Source organism: Zingiber officinale, unplaced genomic scaffold (assembly GCF_018446385.1).
Source record: "Zingiber officinale cultivar Zhangliang unplaced genomic scaffold, Zo_v1.1 ctg177, whole genome shotgun sequence".
NCBI classification, from domain to species: domain Eukaryota; kingdom Viridiplantae; phylum Streptophyta; class Magnoliopsida; order Zingiberales; family Zingiberaceae; genus Zingiber; species Zingiber officinale.
The window spans coordinates 17,450-35,010 of record NW_024589867.1 but is presented as its reverse complement, the minus strand read 5'-3'; the positions used below and the strand labels follow the sequence as shown (position 1 = coordinate 35,010).

General features: G+C 39.2%; 1 protein-coding gene across 7 annotated transcripts; it reads left to right on the top strand.

Annotated features, from left to right (window-relative positions):
- Positions 1 to 3,650: 3,650 nt before the first annotated feature.
- On the top strand, positions 3,651 to 17,190 carry LOC122036579 (formin-like protein 18). Of its 7 annotated transcripts, none has more exons than XM_042595941.1 (18): positions 3,652 to 4,191; positions 4,656 to 5,356; positions 5,710 to 5,931; positions 6,019 to 8,072; positions 8,152 to 8,278; positions 9,326 to 9,397; positions 9,718 to 9,816; positions 9,950 to 9,991; positions 12,517 to 12,597; positions 12,669 to 12,719; positions 12,827 to 12,908; positions 14,186 to 14,280; positions 14,900 to 14,971; positions 15,048 to 15,164; positions 16,002 to 16,070; positions 16,141 to 16,207; positions 16,577 to 16,907; positions 16,989 to 17,190. In XM_042595941.1, exons 1-17 carry the CDS (start codon positions 4,119 to 4,121, stop codon positions 16,708 to 16,710), a joined length of 4,158 nt encoding a protein of 1,385 aa, XP_042451875.1. In that variant the 5' UTR covers positions 3,652 to 4,118; the 3' UTR covers positions 16,711 to 16,907; positions 16,989 to 17,190. The 7 variants fall into 7 exon arrangements, with proteins under 7 accessions (XP_042451877.1, XP_042451878.1, XP_042451879.1 ...); XM_042595940.1 differs by having other exon boundaries at positions 16,526 to 16,907; XM_042595943.1 differs by lacking the exon at positions 16,989 to 17,190 and having other exon boundaries at positions 3,651 to 4,191; positions 16,146 to 16,207; positions 16,577 to 16,704.
- The last annotated feature ends 371 nt before the right edge of the window (positions 17,191 to 17,561 follow it).

Genomic DNA, 17,561 nt, shown 5'->3' with positions numbered 1-17,561 from the left:
GCAGGACGGTTTTAATTAAATTTGAGCCGCTCGGCTCGCTCTGGGAAGCATCGGCCTTACCGGACGGCCCACCGGTGGACGAGGAAGGAAGCTCGCCCAAACGCCTGATACGGCGCAGAGTTCTTGAAGGGCTGGACGGCGGCACCTCAAAGCTTGCCCTCGGAGAGCCATGTGGGGTCGGGGTACTCTCTAGGGAAACCGTCCCGGACAACACCGGAGCATCCGCGCCCCGCTCGGGCTGTGGCTCATCAAGTGGAGTTGAGGCAGATGCAGATTCCGGTCGTCGGCGCTTTCGAGTGACTAGCGGAACATCATCGGCCGAACGACCCTCTACCTCGGCTTGGGTAGAAGTTTCTGTGCCGCCCGCTGCCTCGTCATGAGAGGTAGTAGCTGCTAAGGCTTCAGGGGCATCCTGAGTCCCCTCGCCTAATTCGCCGGTCGGATCGGCTGGATCAAGGCCCCGCTCGGCGACCTCCTTGTTCTTCACCGCCTCAATCTGAGCGGCTTTCAATTTGAGCTTCTCGGTCACCTTAGCACGCCACATAACTTCAGCTGCAGAAGCAAAGATTAAATCAATTAGAACAAAAGAAAAAGGAGGGATGAGAATCGCTTACTCATGCTGCAGGGAAGATCGACTGGGGTGGAAGACATGCCGAATATATACATTACTCCTGGGAGGAGTAGCTTGTCAATGTGATAGCGCTGACCCACCAACCGCTCGGCCGCATGAAGGTAGGCCGCATCACCTCTAAATTTGCCGAGCTCTGGTTGCGCCGGCATCGCCGTCTGCCACTTGGTACGAAAAGTTGGCCGCTCGGGAAAATGCACATAGAAAAAGTGCTCCTTCCAATGTTTGTTGGAGCTCGGCATATTATCAAAAAAGACGAAACCTATCCTAGATTGGAAAATAAAGGTACCCCACTCGGCTTGCTTGGGATAGAAAAAGTAGTGAAAAATCTTAGGGTCGAGGGGGATGTTGTTCAGCTTAAAAAGGACTATCACTCCGCTCAACAGCCTGATGGAGTTAGGGACTACCTGGCCAAGCGGAATGCGAAAATAATTGCAGATTTGTAAGAAGAACTTGTGGGGTGGAAAACGTAGCCCGGCCAAAAATTGGTCTTGGAAGAAAAGAACGGTGTCGGGCGGCGGTTCATGAGGCCGATCGGCCGGTGTGGCTAACACTATTTGGTGGTCGGTCGGCAGATCATAGGTTCGAGTGAGGCGCAAGGTGTCCTCCTCGTCGAACCGGCTTTCCATGGTCGGATACTAAAGACCCGGAGCACCGCCGGTCGGCTGTGAGGTATTGGTCATGGTATAAGGCCAGGGATGGACGTGTGATGGAAGGAAGGAGAAATAAAACTAGGAAAGAGTGCGGGATGATAAAAGAAATAGCTAATAGAGAGAAGAAAGGAGAGGCAGCAAGGAAGAGGAAGTCTTACGAGCAAGGGAGATGATCGGAAGAAGCTGTAGGGTTGCCGGAGAGCCGGAACGCAAGGTCGCCGAAGAAGAAAAGAGCAGCGAAACGTCGGGAGGAGATGAGGCCGAAATGCGGCGGAAAGCGGAAGTCGGCGCTTTATAAGGGCGACAGCTATTAATTTCAGCCGTCCGATCCAGGTCACCGATATCGAGGACGTCATCTAGCCGTTCATTTCAAACGGCGGTTGTCCCATCGGAAGTGACGCTACCGCCATACGCTGACAAACGCACGATCGCCACGTGTCAGTAGGATACTGGCCGCATTTAATGAGCTCCCCTTACCGTGCGCGGCGCACGTGATGGGTAGTAAGGGAGAGCATCGGACATGGATTCCAAGAGAACACAAGGCACGGACAAGATACCGCCGAACGGATGAGTATCCCTATGCCTGGCCGAGCGGCCTAATACAGTGATCATTGCTCAGTCAGATCGGCAGTCCAGCCAGTCGGACTTCGCCTCCTTCGACTAGACTCGAGGGGAAGGCAAGTGATCCGGTGGTAAGAGCCCGGGACCCCCTAACGAGGGGTCAACGCCACGTGGAGGTCAAAAGGCCAGGTGGTCCGTCGAAGAAGGGTGAGCCGACCGGACTCATGAAAAAAGGGCAGGCCGATCGGTCTGCCAGTAAACATCTGATAGTAAAAGGCACCCTGACAGGGATCGGGGTTCCAACGCTCAATGAAACAGTAAATAATGACCGAGCGGAAGACCTAAGAGAAGGCAGGATGTAATGGGTGCGCCGCCCGGCCGGCACAGGGAATTATGGCCGTCCGGACGGCGCTCTTTGTCTAGCCGGTCGGACGGACGTCCTGGCCGGCGGTGGGTAAATAGGGACAGGAACACCTGCTGACAACGGGGTGTCCTGTTGTCCCATCGAAGGCGCGATAGGACTGTTGAAGTATGGTGTCAGGTAAGCTTTCTGACAAACCCATATCGAGGTATGGGCTGCGGACACGTACGCGCCTCGGTGGGCGTGTAGAAGCTCTTTCACCGCTCTATATAAAGAGCCGCAGACTTCGCCGGAGGTACGCGAGATACAAGCTTTGGAGCTACTTTTTCCACCACTTGCTTACCTGACTTGAGCGTCGGAGGGTCGCCGCCGGGAACCCCTTCCCGGCCCGACTTCTGTGCAGGTTCGCCGGAGTTTCGTGAGACTAGCCGGAGATCTACATCAGCAACCCGGAGAGCGCCACGTGCCCAGCGTCCGTTGATTCAGCATTCGGACAGGATCAGCTCCTATCACAAGAGACGGAGGGATCGCCTTGACGACATTGCGAGGTGAGAGAGCACAGGCAACGACGATCAGCCCCTGGGTGGCGATCGATTGGAAGAGGAGCGAAGTCGCAAGAAAAGATGAGGATCAGTGAAATTAGGGCAATGAGGAACTCATGGCGAAATTAAGAGACGATCACTTTTTGTTCAAATTTAAATTTTAATAATAAATAGTTTAATAAATTTTAAAGTTTTAGGGCCCTTTAAAAAATGTGCCTAAGGTGCTTACCTCCTAGGCCTCACCTCATATCCATTCTTGTCCTAGATATGATAAACTTATAAGAATTTTTTTTTTCAAATAGAATGTGCAATCAAATGGTGTTAGGTTTTTAAATCGTCCGCCATGAATGATTTCTAATTTAGTCTGATGACGGGTGGAAAAATGCTATAGGGCCAAACCAGTTAGTCCAAGCTGATTTTTTTTATTAAATTTTTTTTGTTACTGATAATCCACTAATCATGCTCTGATGATATTTAGATAATAAATTATTACGTAAAAGTGTGAACCGAATCTCCGGAGAAATAATTTTTTAGAAAATAAAGAGGCTATTTGATCATCGTATTTACTTTTTTTTTCATCTCGACGTGGAACCGATAGTAAAGAACGTGTCATCCTTTGCCACGATAATCCACTAATCATACTTCCTATTTCTTCTTGCAAATTATTTAATAAAATATTATCTGCAGAATCTTTTTTCTTACGAATTGAACATTTTAATGTTAAATTTGATTAACATTAAAAGTGAATTTAGTCACATTGTTTTTAAAATAAATATTTAGTTAATATTTTAGACGACTAATATGTGAAATATTAAAATTTATAGTGATTTCAAAGAGTATAAGGAGGAATATTGTACATTCTGTTAAACATAACGTTCATTAAACGGGTGGACTCGTCAAATTAGGGCGTGTAAGTATCAATAGCATGGCGAGGTAGCACAACGACGTACCACGTCACCCTCGAGGCAACGCAGAAGAGCATTGCGGTCGGTTCGTCGAATCTCAGATCTTCCACTCGCCTCTGTCATTTTCAATCGAGGAAAGCATATTTTTTGTCTTCAAAATGTCGTTTTGGGATGCTGATTGCTTGCAAAAGTTCGCCTTCCTTCGGTTTTCGCCCATTCCCAGTGCGAGGAGCTATTAAAGTAATCGGGCTGGTGAAAAAGCGCATGCGATTTCTTGAAGTTGCAGCAAAATCCATGTTTTGTTCCAGAATCCACACTCGGTCTGCCGCAAAAACAAGTTTTGCAAGGTCGTTCGTTTTCCTCTTCTGCCCAGAAATCTGACCTGGGCACGAACCTTTTACCTAGGGTTGTTGATATTGATCGCTTGGGTGGCGGCATTGAGGTGTTTGAATCGGCTGGATCTTTACGATGGCGCTGTTTAGGAAGTTCTTTTACCGCAAGCCACCAGATGGACTGCTGGAGATATCTGAGAGAGTCTATGGTATGATTCCGCTTCGTTGAAACTTTCTTTCTTTTTATATAGAAAAAGGGAATAAATCTATCTTCTGATATCAATTTGTATGATTTATCAGTGATTTTGTTTTCGTTTCTAGATATTGGATCTCTTTCCAACCTGTAATTGGTCATTTCTTGTTTGATCTTCTGGTGTTGTATTGGAGCACTCTTTTGCTAACTTGATAATAGTACAAGCTCATTTGAAATTTTCTTATTGATAAATGTATCTGTTGGCTCTAAAAATCTAAATGCCTACCCATCATCATCATCAATATCAAGTTTATTATTATTATTATCATTATCATTATTATTATTATTATTATTATGCACATGAATCTTATCCTCTACTAGTAGAGATAATACCATGATGCATTGAATCACACCTCAAAATGGACTAGCTGTTTTTGTTAATTTTTATTTGGAAAAATTAGTTATGTTTAATGTTTGCAGTGTTTGATTGTTGCTTCACAACTGATGTATCGGAGGAAGATGAATATAAGGTCTACGTTGGAAGCATTGTGGCACAGCTACGGGAACATTTCCCTGATGCCTCTGTCATGGTATTTAACTTCCGGGAGGGAGTGAGTCAAAGTCAGATTTCTAGTATTTTGTCAGAATATGACATGACTGTGATGGATTATCCACGACAGTATGAAGGATGCCCACTGCTCACAATGGAAATGATTCACCATTTCTTAAGGTCAAGTGAAAGTTGGCTCTCATTGGGTCAACAAAATATCTTATTGATGCACTGTGAGCGAGGTGGTTGGCCAGTTCTAGCTTTTATGTTAGCAGCTCTTCTAGTTTATCACAAACAATATGCAGGAGAACAGAGGACATTAGATATGATTTATAAGCAAGCCCCTCGCGAGCTTTTGCAGTTACTATCACCGCTAAATCCACTGCCTTCTCAACTTAGATACTTGCATTATGTCTCAAGAAGAAATGTTGGCTCAGAATGGCCTCCTCTTGATAGAGCCCTTACTTTGGACTGTGTAATTCTCCGGTTTATACCTGACTTTGATGGAACTGGCGGATGCAGACCATTGTTTCGAATTTATGGGCAGGATCCCTTTCTTGCAGTTGATAGAACTCCCAAAGTTCTATTCTCAATGCCTAAGAAGAGCAAGTTAGTTCGTTTCTACAAACAGGTAATTTCAGTTTACTTTAATGAGTTCATATTTTTTTTAAAGTTGAAGTGGATATTATTAAGGCCTTAGAACCTTTTTATTTCATACTTTTTTTTCTTTTCAAATATCAGCAACTGTCTGTGGAATTTCATGAGCTGTAGTAGTTAATTAAATACCAATTGAAATAATGTGCATGATGTTCTCTAGCTCACTTTGCTTTCCGTAAAAGAAGCTGATGTTCTCAGATGGGACCTTTTATAATCTGAAGATTTTGTTGAAAAGAGTATCATACACGTGCATTAATGCATTTGAATACTTTTTACTGCTAGCTGGAATATTATTTTTCAACATTCTACTTATTTCTGCTTACACAGGAAGATTGTGAACTTGTTAAAATTGATATCCATTGCCATATTCAAGGGGATGTTGTGCTTGAGTGCATCAGTTTGGAGGAGGACCTACAACGTGAGGAGATGATGTTCAGAGTGATGTTCAATACAGCTTTTATCAGGTCTAACATTTTGATGCTAGATCGCGATGCAATAGATATCTTATGGGATGCTAAAGATCGATTTCCAAAGAATTTCAGAGTTGAGGTCTGTTTCCCATCCTATCATTTTCTGAGTTTGTATAAATTTATACTTCCAATGATCTCTTTTTTTGTCCTTTTTCTTTGTGAGAAGATTCTTCTTTCAGAGATGGATTCACCTAATTCAATGGCATCGTTGGAATTGATAAATGTTGATGAAAAGGAGGGCCTTCCAATTGAAGCATTCGATAAAGTGAAAGAAATGTTCAACAATTTAGATTGGCTAGAAACAAAACCAGATACTGCCATGAAAGTCCTTCAGCAGGTTGCTTCTTCTAAGTATTTGCAAGAGAAGTTGGATTCAGTTTCTCCAGTGAAATCTAAAGCTGATGCTTTTCTAGCAGAATTAAGTTCAGATATACTGTTTGAGGAAGTCGTATCTAATGAAAATAGTGACAGAAAAAAGAAAGAATTTCTCCCTCCCTCTACAATGCATTCTGTTCCATTCCACAAAATTTCTGATTCAAATTCAGAGAACAATGCTGAATTGCATGGTCTACAGGCTCTAGCAAAACTTCCATCTTTAATATCACAAAGAATTCCTGTACCTCAATCAACTGCTGCCTTTTCTTCTAATTCTAGTCCCAGCTGTCATCCAACTGTTTCAAGGTATCACAGTGCTCGTTCACCTCTTGGAATTATGACTCTGCTGGATGACCATGCTGCATCTAATACCTCTGAAGCTAACACAAAGAAGATTGCCTCAACGAGTTCAGCTTCTGGATCCACTATTCCCTCTGAGTCACCACAGCAACTATCACCAGCACAACTATTAACAACTTCAGTGAGCTATACAAAAGAAGCTTCACCATCACCACAATGCTTATCATCGGCACCAGTACTACCAACTTCAGCAAAAGAGGCTTCAGTAGAACCTGCCCATATCACTCCTCCCCCACCCCCACCACCAACACAGCCCTTGTTGTCGCCGCCAGCACAACCAACATCACCACCAATTAGAGTATTTTCACTTACCCCTCCACCATGTTCATTAGCCCGTTTACCGCTGCCGCCGGCGCCACCACCACCACCAAAAGTAACTATGCGTGCTCCTACTTCTGTTTCTCCTCCTCCTCCTCAACCACCACCAAGAGTAAGCTCATCTACGATTGCTCCTCCTCTTCCACTACCACTTCTTCATACTTGTGCTACCAAAACAGAAGCTCCAACAGTTCGCAAACAACTGGCTCCAGTGGATATCCTATCTATGTCTGTTAAAGGCTCTATCCCAGAAGTGCCCCCATCACCAGACATACCTTCTCATCTTAGAAATTCTATTCAATCAACTTCAAATCCTCCTCCACCTCCACGTCCACCTTCCTTAAAAGTCACTTCATCGCCCCTTCCCTCTGCTGGCTTAGAAAAGTCTACTGCTTCATCAGTTACACAGCAGGTAGGCATCAAGGCAAGTAAGTCAATACCTAGTCCCCCTCCACCACCCTTGGTTACCTTGCCAATTCCCAAAGCTAACATTTCTCCATTAGGAAAAGGAGTTAATACACCTGATGTTCCTTTCCCTCCAACTCCTCCACAATCTGTCTCAGAGCATGCATTATCACCTCGACCTCGACCTCCACCTCCACCTCCACCTCCACCACCTCATATTTCATCAAACAATTCAGGTGGTTCTTCTTCTGAAACATTACCTTCTCCACTTGTCCCATCTCTTGTTCCTCCAAGTTCCCGGAAGAGCCTTTCCGTTCCTTACTCTTCTGGAGCTAAGGGAACTATCTCTGAGGCAATACTTCCACCACCCCTTAGTGGTATGAATGTTCCTCCACCACCACCCCCGACTTGTGGCATGAATGCACTGCCGCCTCCACCACCACCAAGTACCATGAATGCTCCTCCACCACCTCCTAGCAGCATGAATGCCCCTCCACCACCACCACCCTTCAGGGGCATGAATGCTCCTCCACCACCTCCTAGTGGCATGAATGCTCCTCCACCACCTCCCAGTGGCATGAATGGTTCTTTGTTAGGAGGGAAGGGACAGCTCCCAAGTCGAACTCCAACTTTCAGAAACTTTCAGTTTAACCAGTCCACATCAAAAAAGTCTAACTTGAAGCCATTGCATTGGGTTAAAGTAACAAGAGCAGTGCAAGGAAGCCTATGGGCTGAGTCACAAAATACAGATGAATTTTCAAAGTATTTGGTGTTCCTTTGTTATTGTGTTAAGGTTTCACTTTTTAGAATTTATCTCATACTGCCTATTTTATTGTGTCAGGGCACCTGAATTTGATATGTCTGAATTAGAGAGTCTTTTTTCTACAGCAGTGCCAAGTCCTAATATTCAGGGTGCAGGTTCCAAGAGTGGGCGTTCAACTGCCCCAAAGTTTGACAAAGTTCATCTGGTAAGCCCTTGCTTCCTAAATTCAGAATGATAATGTGTATCAGTTAAGCCTACATTCCAATCAATGGAGAAGATAATAACTTATTTGTATGTTACCTGCCATTTTCTTAGTGTTTCAATTACAATTTATTCAGACTGATACTTTTGTGTATAAGCTACATAGTTCTGATGATAGGAAAATTGAATTGTTTTTGTGATCATATCATAAGAGCCAAGGTTGAAAGGTGTACATGCCAACAGCATGGCAGTTTATTGCCATTTGAGATGGCTATCTACACGGAAGCTACGAAAATACGAAAGGTCCATAGACCTTTGAACTGGTGTCTTTCTAAGTTTAACTTACTGCACTTCTTCCTTTTTGCCCCTTTTTTCCTGCAATCTCCACTCACATTTGGGCGAGTTCATTTAGTTTATTTCCCCATTTTGTAGAATTGTTACTCTATAGGTTGACATCAAGGATCCTCTGCCTCAGTCCATGAATGATCCTGGATCTGCTGTAGAGGGAATGGGGGATGTTGAAGTTCTTAAGTGCAGTAGGAGCAAGATTGGACACTGGAGGATGTAGGGAACATGTTGGATGATCATAGGGGCAAGAAGGTTTGTTGTGGATGGGCCACATCTAGATTAGGGCCTAAAGTTTAAATAAAATTTATATTGATGGATTGGTTTGTTTCTAGAAGTAATATTTTAATGTGTGAGAATGACAAGAAAAAAAATTAGTATCCTAAAGCAATTAGCCAATTAGGTGTTGATTAGGTGTACCTCCAATTGACAATAAAATTGGAGAAAATAAATTAAAGATGATATGTGAAATTCTTTAATTAGATAAGTAGAATAAGTTATGGTTATAGGTGCAAGGGGTGTGAGAGACACTGAAAAAAGGATTTGCGAGTAACACTTGACAACCTATCTTTGAGGCACAATTCTGATTTTTTTTAACTTGATTATTGTTATGACTTACTTTCATAGATACAGAGACTTCAGTTCTTTAGTAGTGCAATGCTTGCTTTACCATCTTTTGATATATCCAAATCTCTTGTTCTTGCAGATTGATCTTAGACGGGCTAACAATTGTGAAATCATGCTTACTAAGGTTAAGATGCCATTGAATGATTTAATGGTAAGTAATTGATGGATGGTTTATTTCTACATTGATGGTTATTAGAGACATGAAGCTTACCTTTTACAACATTTCTTATGTTGAGTTATGATTCTTGTATAATGGTGTGGGTTTGTATATTGTTTTTTCTTTTCTTTTCATAAATCACCTACTAATTGTTTATATAAGATAAATTAATTCTTTTAAATGTGCTTCTGATCATCTGATGATTTAGTTTAGACTTTAGAATCATTTTGAGGCATGAAGTTGGCTTTGAATTTTTCCTTATTTTTTGTACTGTTTATTTAAGTCCTAAGGGCTGTTTTGTGACTTTTTTACAGAGTTCAGTACTTGCCCTTGATGATTCAATCTTAGATATTGATCAGATTGAGAACCTTATAAAGTTTTGTCCTACAAAGGAGGAAATGGAACTACTGAAGGTGGTTTTTTTCCCTCTCTCCCTTTGATGGTTTTGTTTTTTGGTCTTTCTTATTATTCTTCAATCCTATTTTTGATGTCTTATTCTCTTATGTTGCAAGTTCTCCTAATTAGTTTTCATCCTATAATCTTCAGGCATACAACGGAGACATAGAAAATTTAGGGAAATGTGAGCAGGTAAGTGTGCTCATTTGTTGCTTTATGGCTGTCTAATTTATTGTGGAATTTGGAATATAGATTTTCATCAAAGTAGTAGTTTTATTTAACATTTGTAATCTTGATTCTCTGTTGATACTCTGTTGGACCTGTACAAGCGAGTATGTCACACAACATTTGGTGTTTAAATGAGACAGAGACCCCATTGTCACTGCCTTGTTCACTTGGGTCCCTTCTCAAAATTGTTAAACACTTGAAAATCATCTAATCTAAAAATTGTCTCAACAGTTTGGGAGGAGGGGCTTACCGGTGCTATTTGACTACAAAAATGTCCTATCCTAGTTTCACATGGTCTATTGAATAATTAGGTAACAATCACTTCAATACAAAATAAATTTCGTACATAGATGACTTGAATCAATCAGATTGGAATGCGTGCGGGGTTGAGGAAGATCATAAAGAATTCCAATTAATATAATATAACTGATTTAATTGATCTCGAATATTATTAATGGTACAACCTTGCAAAGCTTAATGAAGGGGTAAGATCTATATAACAGACTCCAAAAATAGTTGGGATAAATATTTTGATGGCGATGACTGATGATCTAAAAATATTAGGCTTAGTTTCTCATTCTCAGTAAGTCACCTATTGAACTCCTACAACTGCTTCGTTTCTTGTTGTGTGGTATCCCATTAGAGTTCCCAAAGGGCACACCAAAATTTTCAGTTTCTTAGAGGTGCATCCTACTTTGTTTTTGCCCAAATCATGCACCTCTTTTAACTTATCCCAAATACCTCGTCTTAAGAAATTAAATTTTTTGTTTTTCTATTTTTTTTTATGGTTGTAACTTGATCATTTTGAAAGTACAACAGGTTGAGAGGATCTGTGATAATAAGAGTTATACGAAAAAAAAAAAAAAAATCTTGGGTTGCAACAGGTTGAGAGCACCAAGGATACTACCTAACATACCTTTTTTGGCCAAATGATTTATTTTGGTAAAAATAACTTTTTTATGTCAAAATGGGTCTTTTCAACTCGAAAACACTAGAACACACTACTTGAGACTCTCAGGAAACTATGAATTTTTTTGCCACAATGACTTGTCTCATGTTATTTCAAAAATACTTTGATTGTTACTCTGAGATCTAAATTGCTCTTTTTTTTCAAAAAAGAACGGTGGAACACTCTAGTTGTGACTCCTAGGAAGCCTCTAGTATGTCTTGTTTTTTGTTAACATGACTTGTTTTAAGCCATGAAATGCTTTTTGCAACATTTTTATGGTTATTTTCAACTCAAATGTCAAAAAATTGTCTTGAGACTCTAATAAAGTGTTTCTTAATGAATTTTTATTCAAAATTATATATTTTGGCTAGAGGTGTAAACAGGTCATTGCTTGGGCGGAGGGCCTGCACTTGGGTGAAGTGCCCATTGGGCTATTTTTCTTTCTGTGTCGGACTGGGCCTTGCACAACCTGACATGGGAAAATAGCTCGTGCTTGGCACAACCCATTATCCAATCTTCTCGTCTAGTTTAATCCTATGCCTGTGCGCCTCGAGCCTCCTTTTATTTTGATCTATGCCTAGATTGCAGGGCTAAGTCTGAGGGTCCAATTTAATTAAAAATAAATAAAAATCCTAAATAAATAAATACATTTCATTAAAAGTTATACTTTTATTATTTTTTTATTAATTTGTTTATTCAAATAATTAATATTAATTTATTATTATTGTTGTTGTTGAAATGAAATTTTGTTGACATTTTTAACTCAAAAGTGGCTATTTATAACTAAAAAACAATGGAATATTCGAGACTCTTAGGAAGCTTTGTTATAATTTTGATTTTGGCAACAAAAAATTTACTTAGATGCTTCCTTGTGATGTAGCAGTGTTTTTGAGTTGAAAAGCACCATTGTTGAGTTACAAATCCCCATTCAAGTGTTTTGGTTTTTAATAACCAAAAAAGAGGAACAATTGATAAAAGTCAATTTCTTGCATAGACTCAAGGGTAATGCATTTAGTCGACCCTAAATTGTAAGGACTAATGTAGTTCTTTGTTGCTGACTAGTATAGAATGCGCAATTTTAGCTGTCACCTAATAGCTATATACACTTGATTTAGAGTAGTACACAATTTCTTGCAGACCATTTCAAATTGGGTGTTGTCACAATTTGATCTAGAGTAATGTTCCTATTTATTAGATTAATAAAACAACTATTGAGAACAAACTAATCCTTTATTTATTTATTCAAAGTACCCTCTTCTCTTATAGAAGAACAAGGATAAATGCTATATACAATATTCAAATGAATAAAAAAGTCTATATGTATATTATTGAAATGAGAAAAGAATTAGAAGATTTGTTCGTTGTTGGAATTCTCTTAAAAGATTAGTTTTAGATTGCTTTGTTCCTTATCTCTGACGCCAAATTGAAGCCATGTTTATTAACTCAAACAAACTAGTTATAGTCAGTTTATTTTCAACTTGCATCTAAAATGGTTTTCTATATGTATTATTTTCACGCTTTCCTTCTTGACTTTAAGCAGTATTTTTTGGAGCTCATGAAAGTCCCTCGGGTGGAATCCAAGTTAAGAGTCTTCTCATTCAAACTCCAGTTTCGCTCCCAGGTTGGCAGTCTCCTGCTTTCTTTTCATTTAACCTGAGAAGATTGGAATTACTATTTTCATATTTCTTCTAGGTTGCTGACCTCAAAGGTAACCTGAACATTGTTAAGACTGCTTCAGAAGAGGTAAGTGCCCTTTCACTTCTATTAGTTTTCAGTTTGCCTATCCAGGGAGGTTAACCTTGTTGTCTATAATAGTCCTATTGCTTACCATTGGTTACTTTCATTCTCAGATCAGAAGTTCAGTTAAATTGAAAAGAATCATGCAGACAATTCTTTCCTTGGGAAATGCATTAAACCAGGGAACTGCCAGGGGTGAGTCAAAATTACACAAGCATGGCCCTTCCTAAATTTCTGTAATCTTATTACACTAGTAACAATCAGAATATGTTGGGCCACTGTCTAAATAAATATTTAGAGGGATATGCTGTTTTAATTTATAAGTTGACCTCCAATTTATCTAAGTCCAAGATTATCACCATGCAACCTTGACCTTGCATGGTGATATTCTGTCTTCCTTACCTTGCAAGATAATGACGAGCTAAATTACAATTTATTTTAATATATGGTATTTATTTCTCTTTGGTTCGGTCAGAGCAGTTTCTTGCTTCTACTCTGAGTAGAGTCTTTTGCTTTATCCCTAACCATCCCCCCCCCCCCCAATCTAATTTTAGGAGCAAGAACTAAAAAACCATTCCATATTGCCCATGACTATTCTGACAGAAGAATGGCACTAAGATTATTTGTGTAAATATCCCTTTTATATTCTAAGCATACAAAAGTTGATCTTCATAAGGAATGAATTGATAAATTTTCTGCTAGACAAAATGAAAGGCCACAATCTAATTTTAGGAGCATGAACTAAAAAACCATTCCATATTGCCCATGACTATTCTGACAGAAGATTGGCACTAAGATGATTTTGAAACAGAGGAATCACCAGCGAATAATCAGTTCAGGCTGCAGGGAGAAGTTGTACAAATCTCCCTCTTATTTGGTTCTTCTCCTTATTCTTAGGTGTTTGGTTACACAAAACACCTAATCATTCCTGATCTTCCCCTTCTTGGAATGTCACTGTTCTGTTGGTTGTGCTGACAAGCAACACCTTATGCCCTCTGCAATACTAGAGTCATCTTGTTCTGGCAAGGCACTGAGACGCTGACAAATAAGCAACTTGAAACTTGCCTTGGTATTCTCTAACTATCCAGAATAAAAATCTCAAGGTTAAAAAATGTGGCAACGGAGTATAAATTTAGCTTGATCTTTGTGGAACCTATGTATGCACATAAGAGTTCTGTTTCAAATTTCATTAATCTGTCAATAATTAGGTACAAAGCGGGGACAGCTTGCTTGGGCTTTTATCATCTACTATTAGCATAAACAGGGTCTAATCTGCAACGAAGCAAAGCTAAATTAGTTGTAGTTATTGTATAGATAAAGTGAAGTTTCTGCAGCATGGAGAAGTAATTTACCTTTGCATAAATGAAATTGAAGTTTGCAGCCATATATTACATTGTTTCATGCTTTCAGTTTATCTAGATTAATAGATAGTTCACCATTTATTTACTGAATATGTTTATTTACTTTTGTAGGTTCTGCTGTTGGATTCAGGTTGGATAGCCTTCTTAAACTCTCCGATACACGTGCACGTAACAATAAGATGACCCTCATGCATTATCTGTGCAAGGTACTGTGTAGTTGGATTCAAGTATTGTTTCTCATTTACTAGAGAAAACAAAATGGTTAAATGGCTGATAGTTTCAGACTGTTGGAAAAAGGTGTTCGATTAGTCATCAAGAAATTACAGTTATAAAGTTCAAGTTACCAATACGAATCAGATGAACTTTAGTTTGGTCCTTGAATGTTGCAGTAAATATACATTTTTTACCTATGTAAGCTACTTCTAGCTTGAACTTTCATTGGCAACTCAGTTTTGCCCAATCCTCACAACATGATCAACTTTGTGTGGAAAATCTAACTTAAATATCTGTAGCTTGATGTCATAACAAAAAATGATATGGTAATTCATTTGCATATAATTATTTTCCAATTTACTTCTGTCTGGTCCTTTTTCTCTGATAAAATTGAATATGCATCTGCTTTTTGTGATTTTGTTATGGAAGTGAGCAAATGGTTGGAACATACACCAATTAGTTCCTACTTGTTTCTTTGTTAGGTTTCTCTTTCTGGAATTGCAGAATGTAGAAAACTAAATTGTTCAGAATACATTTTTAGTTATTCGGAGTATTTTTTTCTATGTTGTTTATCTTAAAAACGTAACCCATTCTTTCCTTGTGCCACTGCAGGTTCTTGCAGAGAAGCTACCTGAACTTCTTGATTTTCCTAAAAGTCTTGTTAGCTTGGAAGCTGCCTCAAAGGTACATATGAATATTTGACTCTGACGTTGTTTTGATGCATAAAAATCAACTCAATTCCACAAGTACTCATTTACAGATGCAGTTGAAAATTTTGGCAGAGGAAATGCAAGCAATCAACAAAGGCCTTGAGAAGGTTGAACACGAATTAACAGCATCTGAAAATGATGGTCTTGTTTCACAAGTTTTCTGTCAGGTAATATTACGATCTTGTATAACTTCTATGCATCTGTGATATTCTGGCAGCTCCAATTACCCATTTGGGCCCTGAGTTTCAGTTTCTTGTAGAAAATAATGCACACTTTTGTTCACCAGCTAAAGATGAAAGGGATGGGTTTTATTTCACAACTAAATCTAACAAATTCACGATGAATTACTTAGCAACCATAAAACCATATTCCAAAACCAACTAAGCCATGCAAGTTTAGACATGCAATTTGTTGGAAAAATTAGAATTTTGTCTTACCATAATGCTGGAAATATTTCCTGCTATATTGTTGGAATTTTTTTCCTGCTATTTCTCTTAGAATATTCTTTGGAATATCTCTGTTGAATCTCTCTTATTTCTCTCTCTCTATTGCTATTTTTTAATATCATTTCCTTGTCTATTTATTCCTTTTGTAGGTACATGACCATATAATATGGATCAACCCCCATAAGTTGCACATAAATTAAGTGAATATTTTCCTACAATTTTATCATTACCTGCAGTTACCAATTACCATATTTAACCAGCTACAGAAGCACCCTCGTAAGCTGTACATGAATTAAGTGAATAAAATAGCAAGCTTTTTCCTAGAATTTTATCATTACCTGCAATTATCAATTACCATACTTAACCAGCTATCAGAAGCACCAGCAAGGGAAAAATACTGAGAGGACCTGATTAAAAACCTTAAGAAAAAGAAGTTTCATCAAACTCATAATTGTTTTTCAGTGTAATCACTTTTGTCATCAATATGGAACTCTGGAGAATATTTTATCTTCTATTCTTTTGAATTTTTCAACCTTGCTTACCCAACATGTTTATCAGACACTGAAGGGGTTTCTGGTTGGTGCTGAAGCAGAAGTTAGATCCCTAACTTCTCTATATTCCAGTGTGGTATGCTTGTCGACGCCGCTTTTGATGTTTTTACAATCTGTGAAGATTCATGTTTTTTGAACTTTTACAGGGCAGGAATGCGGATGCAGTAGCTCTTTACTTTGGAGAAGATCCTGCCCGGTGTCCATTCGAGCAAGGTAAAGACGGCCCCAGCTAAGCAATCACTGGTTGGGTAACTGAAGTTTGAATTTTTATTTTTTATTTTCTAGGCGCACAATGACGTTTCAATTATTATTTAGTTTTCCATGCGGTGTTTCTATTATAGATGATTCTTTTACTTTGTTAACATTATTTATTCTCCATGCGGTGTTTCTATCAGGAATGTGATGCTTGTTTGTCTGCAATATATCATTTTACCATACTGAGATTGGATGAGTACATTATCGATTTGAGTTCATCATGACTACCTTACCTCGTGCGCGAATTCTCATAATAACCTATTGGTTTTAATGCAGCTGTTTCGACACTTTTCAATTTTGTTAAATTGTTCTCGCATGCCCATGAAGATAACAGCAAACAACTAGAGTTGGAGAAGAAAAAGGCACAGAAAGAGGCTGAAGTTGAAAAGGCGAAGGTCACCAACTCAAAGAAAGAGCCACAGAATACACAATCACCGGTTGATGGAGCTTGGAGGAAATAGATGATGCTTTCGCCATTAGATTACCTAAAGTTACTCTTTTTCAAACCCAAGGAACAAAGTATTGTCTAACGGCAAGATTCCGACGAGGTCTTAGTATGGAACACACCAGAGGAAATTATGTCGCTTCTCATCAATAAAACCCAGAGAGCTTGAGCCGATCCATGCAACCTAGGGAAGCAATCCTTGTTAGTGAAATTGTAAGCAATGATGTTCCATTTTCAGCCTACTTTATGTTAAATTGCAGCGTGTTCAGCTTTGTTATTTGTTTTCGTGTGCAGCTTTGCTTCGCGAAGAATGAGCTAGCGACTAGGAAATGCTTCGCCAAGCGCTTTGTACAGATCACTAACCCAAATCTATTGCTTCCTAGAATTTTGTTCTTTGTCAAATATGATTCGAGAATTGTACATTGCTCCTTATCAGGGTATCGATGTAAAACAAAAATTTTGATTGATATATTCGCCTTGAGGTTAGTATCACAAATGCAATGTATTGATATACCAATTCAAACTAGACTACAGAATTAGTTAGAGATACAAAAAAAAAACAAAAAACATGGACAAACTCCCAGTAGACAACTAATCTGATCATAAAGGAATGAGTCTTCTATCGTCTCTATGGGTATTGTTTGAAATTGAAATATAGTTGTAAAGTCTCGAAGGTAGTTAGGTAGATATACACTTTCTTACGTGAATATTCCAGATCTTTATTTAACTTAAAAATATAAAAGTGTAATTTAAAATGACACGATTTATCATCTTAAAAAACTATTCACATCTTTATTTAACTTAAAAATATAAAAGTGTAATTTAAAATGACACGATTTATCATCTTAAAAAACAGATAACGCTGGC